Source organism: Hylobates moloch, unplaced genomic scaffold (assembly GCF_009828535.3).
Source record: "Hylobates moloch isolate HMO894 unplaced genomic scaffold, HMol_V3 SCAFFOLD_3, whole genome shotgun sequence".
In the NCBI taxonomy this organism is placed as follows: Eukaryota; Metazoa; Chordata; class Mammalia; order Primates; family Hylobatidae; genus Hylobates; species Hylobates moloch.
The window spans coordinates 63,985,726-63,997,929 of NW_026652278.1; the positions used below are offsets into that span (position 1 = coordinate 63,985,726).

Below are 12,204 nucleotides of genomic sequence, written 5' to 3' on the forward strand. Positions count from 1 at the left end.
AACAGATAAATCTAGAATGTGAAATTTTCTTTTTTAAATTTTTTATTTTTATTTTTTTAGAATGTGAAAAATTTTTGAAGCTTTCCTAAACTTTTCAAAAAATGGTCCATATAATGAAAGATAAAAGAAAGAAGTGGTTAAAGGGATCTCTTAGATTAAAGGAGGCTAATGAGACATAACAACCAAATGAACTAAGCGAAACCTGACTAGATCCTGGATAGGCAAAAATAAAAGTCAGAGAGAGTATTTTTGGGACAGTTGGAGAAATTTGATTATGGATATGGATGTGACATTAGATAATATTAAAGCAGTGTTAAATTTCTTGAAGTGATAATGGTTTTGTAATTGTGTAAGATAATTACCTTGTTCTTAGGTGATGCATGGACTTGTGATTTCTTATTTTTTTATGTGTTTATTTTTATTTTTTAATTTTATTTATTTATTTATTTTGAGACGGAGTCTCGCTCTGTTGCCAGGTTGGAGTGCAGTGGCGCAGTCTCAGCTCACTGCAACCTCTGCCTCCTGGGTTCAAGCTATTCTTCTGCCTCAGCCTCCTGAGGAGCTGGGACTACAGGCACGCACCACCACACCCAGCTAATTTTTGTATTTTTAGTAGAGACGGGATTTCGTCATGTTGGCCAGGATGGTCTCAATCTCTTGACCTTGTGATCCACCCGCTTCGGCCTCCCAAAGTGCTGGTATTACAGGCTGGTATTATTACACTGCACCCGGCCTTATTTTTATTTTTTGAGACGGAGTCTCTCTCTGTTGCCCAGGCTGCAGTGGAGTGGCACGATCTTGGCTCAGTGCAACTTCTGCCTCCTGGGTTCAAGCGATTGTTGTACCTCAGCCTCCCGAGTAGCTGGGATTACAGGCACCTGCCACCATGCCTGGCTAAGTTTTGTATTTTTAGTAGAGATGGGGTTTAGCCATGTTAGCCAGGCTGGTCTGAAACTCCTGATCTCAGGTGATCCACCCACAGGAATCATTAATTTCCCCAGGAAGCCCTGGTTCCTTTTTATTGAAGAATGGTATTTAGAAGCCGAGATATGCTCATTGCAATTAGGTTGCTGCCCCGAACCCCTTTCAGTGAACAGAGATATGGAAGATAGATATTTAGATAAATAGATAGATAACACTTACAAATATTTAAATCTATATTTATTTCTATATCTTTGGGTTTTTTTTGTTTTTTTTTTTTTTTGGAGATGGAGTCTGGCTCTGTCGCCCAGGCTGGAGTGCAGTGGCTCGATGTCTGCTCACTGCAAGCTCCGCCTCCCGGGTTCACACCATTCTCCTGCCTCAGCCTCCCGAATAGCTGGGACTACAGGCGCCCGCCACCACGCCCGGCTAATTTTTTGTATTTTTAGTAGAAACGGGGTTTCACTGTGTTAGCCAGGATGGTCTCGATCTCCTGACCTCGTGATCCGCCCGCCTCGGCCTTCCAAAGTGCTGGGATTACAGGCGTGAGCCACCGCGCCCGGCCTATTTATTTCTATATCTTATGCATATTGAAAGCTGTGAATTTACACAGGTGCCTCCAATCCTTCCAATGATCTGACTCTACCCTGTGCTATCTCTGCATGGATTATTGTCCTTGCTCCATCTGGGTTTCAATATTTAGTAATGAAGCAGCTCATCATCACTGGGCAGTTGTGGCTCCACCACCCTGCCAGCCTCCGTCTCCTGTGTAGACATCAACCTTACCTTGAAAAGAGTGCTTTAGAACTGAATTGTTCAGGATAGATGGAGACAACTTCGTGAGACCCCATCTCTACAAAAAAAAAAAAAATTAGCCGAGCATGGTCACATGTGGCTGTAGTCTCAGCTACTGGGTTGGCTGACATGGGAGGATTGCTTGAACCCAGGAGGTCAATGCTATTTGTGATCTATGATCACACCACTACTCTCTGGCCAGGGTGACAGAGTGCGACCCTGTGTCAAAAAAAAAAAAAAAAAAAAAAGTTGCATATAATGAAATGCACAAACCCTTCCTAAGTTGCAGATCTTTTCCATCTTCCATCCAGTCTCTCTTTTTGGATTGGCTTTTAGCAGGCCTGATTCTCCTTTCCCACGGCCACTTCTATTAGAGAAGCTGAAGAATTGCTACAGATAGGGTCAGATACATGATCTGTCTACCAATCAGATACTCACTTTCTGAATTTTGAATGTTAAGATCATGATACAGAATTCCTGTGTCTCTTGTAACATTTTCTTTTAGCACACTTTAAAAATAGTAAGCTAAAATTTTCATCTGCTGTGTGGTGGTGTCTTTCTGGCCCACTTTCATCATCTACAGGGATGTAATTCTGCTGCTGCTTCTCACTCTCTTTTTTAAAACATACTAAATTTGTATGGGATTTGACCTCAAAACTTGAATCATTTTTATGTGAATTTAGATTGTCTGAATTTTATAAACGTCGTTTCTTTCAGATAGCTTTTCTGAATTCATAGAGCTCTGCTCTTATGTTTTGTTGTTTTCTTGTTTTGTCAGAAACATATGTTGGCTTGCTTTCTGAGGTTTGCTGTTTCTTTTGCCCTTCACCACTTTTTATCTGGGCGTTCTCCTATGTCTTTGTTGTCCCTCTCCTAGTCCCAGCAGTTTCTCCTCAGTATAGGGCCCTGGTAAAATTTGAGCTTTGCAAGTTTGTAAGACTAGAGTGCCCTAGGCCTCTTCAGATCTTAAAATAAATTGTCCACTCACTCTCTTGTTAGGGGTAAAATTTTGCCTAGTTTCAGCTGCTGCACTTTCCAGTAAATACCTACTGGCTGTTTTTTGGTTTCCTTGTTCACCCATTGCTTCCTGATGCTTGCTTCGGACACATTCATCAGTAACACATAGGTCTTTTGGCCTTTTCCCACCCATTTGTATATTGGTTTGTGGGGATACTTTGTCACTTAGTTTTGTTATGAATGCTATCGGTTTTTGATTTTGATATCTATATTGCTTTGACTTTTTAGTGTGAGGTTTCAGGAAGATCTAAAACCTATGCTACCACTACTGTTTTCCCAGAATTTTCTAGTTCATATAATCTCAATATAGATAATTTTTCCCCCTCTTTACAAGGCAGTTTCTTACTCTGGGAAATCCAAAAGAGAGTTAGGAGCCATCAAAGCTTACTACTCTTAGTGAATTTGAACTTTCCTCCCTTCTCAACCGTTATGGTTTGTATAAGTACCATGAAGAGTCATGGGAATTTTATTCCTTTTCTTTATGAGGTATATATTTGATACATATTCATCTTGCATGTGTATATACATCCTACTTGCAGATTTAACCTTGACTTGAAATTTGAAATATTTAGGAAGAAGAAAGGAAACGTCAAGAGGAAATAGAACGCCAGCGTCGAGAAAGAAGATATATTTTGCCTGATGAACCGGCCATCATTGTACATCCAAATTGGGCTGCAAAAAGTGGCAAGTTTGATTGTAGCATCATGTCTTTGAGTGTCCTATTGGACTACAGATTAGAGGATAATAAAGAACATTCATTTGAGGTAATGTTTTAAGTTTGAAATAAGATCCATATAAGGTCCACACATTATGACTAGTTAATATATCTCTTTATCTCTGAAATCTTTTTTTCTTTGTTTTTCGCTTTTCCTGGTTTTTTTTTTTTTTTTTTTTTTGAGACAGAGTTTCACTCTATTACCCATGCTGGAGTGCATTGGCATGATGGTGGCTCACTGCAACCTCCGTCTCCCGGGTTCAAGTAATTCTCCTACCTCAGCCTCCTGGGTAGCTGGGATTACAGGCACCTGCCACCACGCCCAGCTAATTTTTGCATTTTTAGTAGAGACGGGGTTTCACCGTGTTGGCCAGGCGGGTCTCGAACTCCCGACCTCAGCTGATCTGCCCGCCTCAGCCTCCCAAAGTGTTGAGATTACAGGTGTGAGCCACCATACCTGTATCTCTGAAATCTCTTTGAATGCCTCTTTCATTCTTTCTTTTTTGAGACAGAGTTTCACTCTTTGTTGTCCAGGCTGGAGTGCAGTGACACAATATCGGCTCACTGAAACCTCTGCCTCCTGGGTTCAAGCAATTCTCCTGCTTCAGCCACCCGAGTAGCTGAGATTACAGGCATGAGCCACCATGCCCGGCTAATTTTGTATTTTTAGTAGAGACGGGGTTTCTCCATGTTGGTCAGGCTGGTCTCGAACTCCCAAACTCAGGTGATCTGCCTGCCTCAGCCTCCCAAAGTGCTGGGATTACAGGCATGAGCCACCGTGCCCGGCCCTGAATGCCTCTTTCATTGCTTGTTTTTTGAGTTTTTGTTGTTTTTTTCTTGTAATCCACTTCTTGGGAAAAAATAGATGATTTGTCCTCTAACATTTCCTTACAGACTCACTTTTGCTGATTGCATTTCTGTGGTATGGTTTATGTATTCCTCTGTCCTCTGTATTTCATGTAAATTGATTGTTGGATCTAAATTTTTAATCAAGTTCAGTTCTGTGTTTTCCCTAAGACGCTTTCATAAGTAGTGTGGTATGTTCTTTCTTCAGGATATCCGTAATGTCTTCTTGTCTCTTTTGGGGATGAGATAATGCTTTATTATTTTCTCTAGAATTAAAATAGCATTTAATACCATTTAAAGAGATTAAAAATTTAACTTGCATTTGAGTTGTAAGAGAAAATAGTTGTTTAACTTTTCATTATTAATCTATTTTTTGTATCATTATTTTATTATTTTATGTATTTATTTATTTTTGAGACAGAGTCTCACTTTGTTGCCCAGAATGGAATATGGTGGCACAATCTTACCTCACTGTAACCTCTGCCTCCCAGGCTGAAGCAATTCTCCTGCCTTAGCCTCCCGGGTAGCTGGGATTACAGGCATCTGCCACAACGCCTGGCTAATTTTTTGTATTTTTAGTAGAGAAAGGGTTTCACCATGTCGGCCAGGCTGGTCTCAAACTCCCGACCTCAAGTGATCCACCTGCCTCAGCTTCTCAAATTGCTGGGATTACAGGCGTGAGCCAACTGCACCCGGCCTATTTATTTATTTATTTATTGAGACAGAGTCTCCCTCTGTCACCCAGGCTAGAGTGCAGTGGCTCAATGTTGGCTCACTGCAACCTCCACCTCCCAGGTTTGAGCAGTTCCCCTCCCTCAGCCTCCCAAGTAGCCGGAATTACAGTTGCGCACCACCAGCCCCGGCTAATTTTTGTATTTTTAGTAGAGACAGGATTTTCCCATGTTGGCCAGTCTGATCTTGAACTCGTGACCTCAGGTGATCCACTCGCCTTGGCCTCCCAAAGTGCTGGGATTATAGACATGAGCCATTTCACCTAGCCTGTATCATTATTTTAGAGCAGCTTTACAACATGTAGTTTAGTTTACTTTACAACATGTTTGTTTTCAAAACAATTGAAAACTTTTATCTCTAAGTGTGTAATTGCTTCACTCCTTAAAAATAGAATTTCCAACATATTAATTTTGTAGTGCCCTGTACAAAATCATATCTAAAATTATTATTGTGTTTAATTATTGTATCTTATCAACATATCTTATGTTCTTTTATTTTCTAAATTATATTGGAAAAATCAATCATGTTTCTTTGAAACAGAAGGTCATTGTTCACCAACTGGTAAGATGAAAATCAAGAAAGACTAGAGACCTTTGAGGATTACTGAGGCAATTATGAAACATAAAGTCCATGCTTATTGGTGTTTAAAACATGTTATAAATATTAAAATATGTCCAAGTCGTTGGGATTTTTTTTTCCAATGCTAATTATTCTAATAAGCAGATGTCCTTAAAATTAGATGCTATATGATGTTATCTTTTTTTTAAGCAGTTGCCTGGCTGGGTGCAGTGGCTCATGCCTGTAATTACAGCACTTTGGGAGGCTGAGGCAGGTGGATCACCTGAGGTCAGGAGTTTGAGACCAGCCTGGCCAACATCGCGAAACCCCATCTCTACTAAAAATACAAAAAATTAGCCAGGCTAGGTGATAGGCGCCTGTGATCCCAGCTACTCAGGATGCCGAGGCAGGAGGATCTCTTGAACCCAGCAGGCAGAGGTTGTCGTGAGCCAAGATTGCGCCACTGCAAGTAGCCTAGGCAACAGAGCGAGACTCTGTCTGAAAAAAATAAAATAAAATAAAAGTAAGCAGTTGCCATAAATTGAAGTAATTCCTAATAGTGCCATCCCTGTAATAATCACTTAATAAATAAATGCATAGGCTGGGCACAGTCCCTATGGCACTTTGAGGGGCTGAGGTGGGAGGATTGTGTGAGCCCAGGAGTCTGAGGCCAGCCTGGACAACATAGTGAGACTCCATCTCAATTTGAAATAAAAAAGATTGGGCAACTAATGAAAAATAGGCTAAAATAAATTATAGTTATAATAAATTGCATTATCCTTTATAATCAGAAAATGATTAAAATATTTTAGCAAATATATCAGATTTACAAAGATGACACATTTAAGGGCTGTGGTCAACCATTTCAAGTTTTAGCCCTTTTTTTTTGTTTTGAGACGGAGTCTCGCTCTGTCACCCAGGTTGGAGTGCAGTGGCGCAATCTCATCTCACTGCAAGCTCCGCCTCCCGGGTTCACGCCATTCTCCTGCCTCAGCCTCTCCGAGTAGCTGGGACTACAGGCGCCCGCCACCACGCCCGGCTAATTTTTTGTATTTTTAGTAGAGACGGGGTTTCACCGTGGTCTCGATCTCCTGACCTCGTGATCCGCCCACCTCGGCCTCCCAAAATGCTGGGATTACAAGCGTGAGCCACCGCGCCCGGCCTAGCCCTTTTTTTTGAGACAGAGTCTCACCCTGTCGCCCAGGCTATAGTGCGATGGCGCGATCTTTGCTCACTGCAACCTCCATGTCCCGGGTTCAAGCAATTCTCCTGCCTCAGTGTCCCAAGTAGCGCTGGGATTACAGGCGTGTGCCTTCACGCCCAGCTAATTTTTGTATTTTTAGTAGAGACAGGTTTCACCATGTTGACCAGGCTGGTCTCGAACTCCCGACCTCGTGATCCACCCATCTTAGCCTCCTGAAGTGCTGGGATTACAGGCGCGAGCCACCGTGCGTGGCCCGTTTTAGCCCTTTTTAAGAGTCTGTTGAAAGCAATGGACTTCAGCCTTAGAAATCGGTACATAAGGCTGGGTGCAGTGGCTCATGCCTGTAACCCCAGTACTTCGGCAGTCCAAGGCAGGTGGATCACCTGAGGTCAGGAGTTCAAGACCAGCCTGACCAACATGGAGAAACCCCATCTCTACTAAAAATACTAAATTAACTGGGCGTGGTGGTGCATATGTGTAATCCCAGCTACTCAGGAGGCTGAGGCAGGAGAATCGCTTGAACCTGGGAGGCGGAGGTTGCGGTGAGCCAAGATAGTGCCATTGCACTCCAGCCTGGGCAACAAGAGCGAAACTCCATCTCAAAGAAAAAATAAATAGATACATAAAAAATTTATAATATAGGCCGGGCGCGGTGGCTCACGCCTTTAATCCTAGCACTTTGAGAGGCCGAGGCGGGCGGATCACGAGGCCAGGAGATCGAGACCATCCTGGCTAACACAGTGAAACCTCGTCGCTACTAAAAATACAAAAAATTAGCCGGGTGTGGTGGTGGGCGCTTGTAGGCCCAGCTACTGGGGAGGCTAAGGCAGGAGAATGGTGTTAACCGGGGAGGCCGAGCTTGCAATGAGCTGAAATCGCACCACTGCACTCCAGCCTTGTCGACAGAGCAAGACCCTGTCTCAAAAAAAAAAAAAAATTTATAATATATAGTTTTAGGTTTATGAGTATGCTATAGCCCATTATCTGTGGATGCTTGCATAGTAGTAATAGATGCTCCCTATTCAGGTTTTAAAATTGTTTCCCTAATCCAAAATTTTCTTCTAGATACCAATATGGCTTATTTCCTCATTGCCTTCTGGTCACTTTTTAAATGTCACCTTATCAGAGAGGCCTTGTCTTACTATTCTCTCTTGTTATACTCTAGGTGTTTATCCTGCTTGTTTTTCATATAATTCGATGTTGATTTGGTTATTCCTTTTCTTAAAAACCAGGCAGCCCCAGAACCAGAATAGGTTAACAGAGACTTCATGATTTGGTTATTTATTACTTCTCTCCACTAGCTGGATGATAGGAGGGGTTTTTATCAGCTTTCTTCAGTGCTGTATCCCTAATGCCTAAAACAGGCCCTGGTACATATCAGGCATTTGATTTAAAATTTAGTGAGTAAATGAATAAAGTACACTTATCATGAAGATTAACGATTGGTTGGCTTTGCGGGGTGGCTCACACCTGTAATTGCAGCACTTTGGGAGACCAAGGCGGGAGCATCACCTGAGGTCAGGAGTTCAAGACCAGCCTGGCCAATATGGCGAAACTCCATCTCTACTGAAAATACAAAAATTAGCTGGGCTTGGTGGCACAAGCCTGTAATCTCAGCCACCCAGGAGACTGAGGCAGGTGAATGGCTTGAACTCGGGAAGCAGAGGTTGCAGTGAGCCCACATCATGCCACTGCACTCCAGTTTGAGGGACAGAGCAAGACTGTCTAGAAAAAAATAAAAATAAAAAAGATTAATGGTTCTGTTAAAATGTTTGATAAGTGGCCGGGCGCAGTGGCTCACGCCTGTAATCCCAGCACTTTGGGAGGCCGAGGCGGGCAGATCACAAGGTCAGGAGATCGAGACCATCCTGGCTAACATGGTGAAACCCCGTCTCTACTAAAAATACAAAAAATTTATCCGGGCGTCGTGGCAGGCGCCTGTAGTCCCAGCTACTTGGCAGGCTGAGGCAGGAGAATGGCGTGAACCCGGGAGGTGGAGCTTGCCGTGAGCCAAGATCGTGCTGCTGCATTCCAGCCTGGGCGACAGAGCGAGACTCCATCTCAAAAATAAAAATAAAAAAGTTTGATAAGTTTACATAATCGTTATACGTGGCAAGTTTTTATTTGCTAAATTACTGTGCTAGCTTTTTTCTGTTGAAATTTAGCTAGGTTCATGTTGATATCTTTTTATAGGTTTCATTGTTTGCGGAACTTTTCAATGAAATGCTTCAAAGAGATTTTGGTGTCCGTATATACAAATCATTACTGTCTCTTCCTGAGAAAGAGGACAAAAAAGAAAAGGATAAAAAAAGCAAAAAAGATGAGAGAAAAGATAAAAAAGAAGAAAGAGATGATGAAACTGACGAGCCAAAACCCAAACGGAGAAAATCAGGCGATGATAAAGATAAAAAAGAAGATAGAGATGAAAGGAAGGTCTGTAATAACAACCTGCTTTAGAAGCTTTCAGTTACTCTTCTAGGTTATAAAGGTTGATGTTGATTTCCATCAGAATATTAGATGTAAAAGCCAAACTGAAAAATTTTACTATATTAGAAAATCAAGGCCGGGCGCGGTGGCTCACGCTTGTAATCTCAGCACTTTGGGAGGCCGAGGCGGGCGGATCACGAGGTCAGGAGATCGAGACCACGGTGAAACCCTGTCTCTATTAAAAAATACAAAAAATTAGCCGGGCGTGGTGGCGGGCGCCTGTAGTCCCAGCTACTCGGAGAGGCTGAGGCAGGAGAATGGCATGAACCTGGGAGGCGGAGCTTGCAGTGAGCCAAGATTGCGCCACTGCACTCCAGCCTGGGCGACAGAGCGAGACTCCGTCTCAAAAAAAAAAAAAAGAAAATCAAGTCTTTGAGACCATCACAGCTAACATGGTGAAACCTCATCTCCACTAAAGATACAAAAAATTAGCCTGACATGATGGCACATGCCTATAGTCCTAGCTATTGGGGAGGCAGAGGCAGGAGAATTGCTTAAACCTGGGAGGCAGAGGTTGCAGTGAGCCAAGATTGCACCACTGCACTCCAGCCGGGGTGACATAGCGAGACTCCATCTCAAAAAAAAAGATAAGAAATTCAGATCTTCAAATTAAGCCAATATGAGCATCTACATGTTGTAGTTTTCTAATACTTTATTCTTAAAATTTTTTTTCCCTTTTTCTGAGACAGAGTCTTGCTCCGTTGACCAGGCTTGCTGAAGTGCAGTGGCGTAATCTTGGCTCACTGCAACCTCTCCCAGGTTCAAGCAGTTTTCCTGCCTCAGTCTCCCAAGTTGCTGAGACTACAGGTGCACACCACCTTGCCCAGCTAATTTTTGTGTGTGTGTGTGTGTTTTTTTTGAGTGGTGGCATGTTTTCACCATGTTGACCAGGCTTGAACTCCTGATCTCAAGCGATCTGCCCACCTCAGCCTCCCAAAGTGCTGGTATTACAGATGTGAGCCACCGCACCCAGCCTAATTATTATTATACATTTATAGTATGGGCATAGTGGCTCGCTGCTATAATCCCAGCACATTGGGAGTCCAAGGTGGACAGATTGCTTGACTCCAGTAGTTCAAGACCATCCTGGACAACATGGTGAAACCTTCCCTCTCTACAAAAGTTAGAAAAATTAGCTGGACATGGTGGCATGTGCCTGTGGTCCCAGCTACTTGGGAGGGTGAGGCAGGAGGATTGCCTGAACCCAGGAGTTGGAGGCTGCAGTAAGCCCAGATTGTGCCACTGCATTCCAGCCTGAGCAACAAAGTGAGACTGTGTCTCAAAAAAAAAAAAAAAAAAATAGTAATTTACAATGTAAAACTTTTAAATAACTTCAGTGGATTTACTATTTTTCAGTTTTAGTAATTTAATGTTTGGTGAGATTTCTTGCTTAATTTAAAACCATTTTATGCCAGGCACAGTGGCTCACACCTGTAATCCCAGCACTTTGGGAAGCTGAGGTGGGTGGATCACTTGAACCCGGGAGGTGGAGGTTGCAGTGAAGGGAAATTGTGTCACTGCACTCCAGTCTGGGTGAGAGAGCCAGACTCCATCTCAAAAAAAAAAAAAAAAAAAAAAACAAAACAAACCATATATATATATATATATATGTAATAATATATAATAATTGTTATGATTGTGTAATAATAATATAACTGCTGGCTGCGGTGGCTCACGCCTATAATCCTAGCCCTTCAGAAGGCCCAGGCCAGTGGATCAATTGAGCCCAGGGGTTGGAGACCAGCCTGGGCAATATGGCAAAACCCCATCTTCTAAAAATAAGTAAATAAATAATAAAGGCATTTTAAATTATAGAAAGAAGATAAAAGAAAAGATGATTCTAAAGATGATGATGAAACTGAAGAAGATAACAATCAAGATGAATATGACCCTATGGAAGCAGAAGAAGCTGAGGATGAAGAAGATGGTATGATTGAAATTTATTTATTATTTCTTAGAGTTAATAATACATTTTTTGTTTGGTGACACTGTATCACTGAAATCTATACTTTTAACATTTTTTTCTTTAGAAAGAGTAATATACTCTTCAGTGAGAAAGTTTTTCTAATTTTTAGGTGAGAAGATTGTTTTAAGTCATTACTAATTATCTTATGTCTCATATATAATTAATACTCAGTTTGAAGGAACAAATTTCCCTGAACATGGTGCCTAAGCTGTGCCATAAAAGCTATAATAGGACAGGCACGGGGGCTCACACCTGTAATTCCAGCACTTTGGGAGGCCAAGGCAGGTGGATCATTTGAGGTCAGGAGTTCAAGTCCAGCCTTGCCAACATGGTGAAACCCCATTTCTACTAAAAATACAAAAATTAACCAGCCGGTAGTGGCGCGTGCCTATAATCCCAGATATACTCTGGAGGCTAAGGCAGGAGAATCACTTGAGCGTGGGAGGCGGAGGTTGTGGTGAGCCAAGATCGTGCCATTGCACTCCAGTCTGGGCAATAGAGTGAGACCCTGTCTCAAAAAAAAAAAAAAAAAAAAAAGAAATGTATAATAGTCCCAGAAATGTATAATAGTCCCTGATGTTTCATATACTGATTTATTTTTTTAATCGAGTCAGGGTTCTCGCTGTATTACTCAGGCTGGAGTACTGTGGCATGCTCACAGCTCACTGCAGCCTCAGCCTGCCGGGCTCAGTATGATCCTCTCACCTCAGTCCCTGGAGTAACTGGGCCTACAGGTGCTTGCCACCATTCCTGGCTAATTTTTAAATTTTTTTTTTTTTTCAGACGGAATCTCGCTCTGTTGCCGAGGCTGGAGTGCAATGGCATTATCTCGGCTCACCGCAACCTCCGCCTCCCGGGTTCAAACGATTCTCCTGCCTCAGCCTCCCGAGTAGCTGGGATTACAGGCATGCACCACCACACCCGGCTAATTTTGTATTTTTAGTAGAGATGGGGTTTCTCCAT

General features: G+C 42.4%; 1 protein-coding gene across 4 annotated transcripts in view; it reads left to right on the forward strand.

Annotated features, from left to right (window-relative positions):
- Window positions 1-12,204, forward strand: part of CCAR1 (cell division cycle and apoptosis regulator 1) — a 75,311-nt gene that overhangs the window by 45,089 nt on the left and 18,018 nt on the right. For all 4 annotated transcript variants that reach the window (XM_032138677.2, XM_032138686.2, XM_032138695.2 and 1 more), the window contains exons 17-19: window positions 3,306-3,497; window positions 8,982-9,221; window positions 11,091-11,202. In XM_032138677.2, the coding sequence (XP_031994568.1) occupies window positions 3,306-3,497; window positions 8,982-9,221; window positions 11,091-11,202 (544 nt within the window). The remainder of the gene's footprint in view (window positions 1-3,305; window positions 3,498-8,981; window positions 9,222-11,090; window positions 11,203-12,204) is intronic.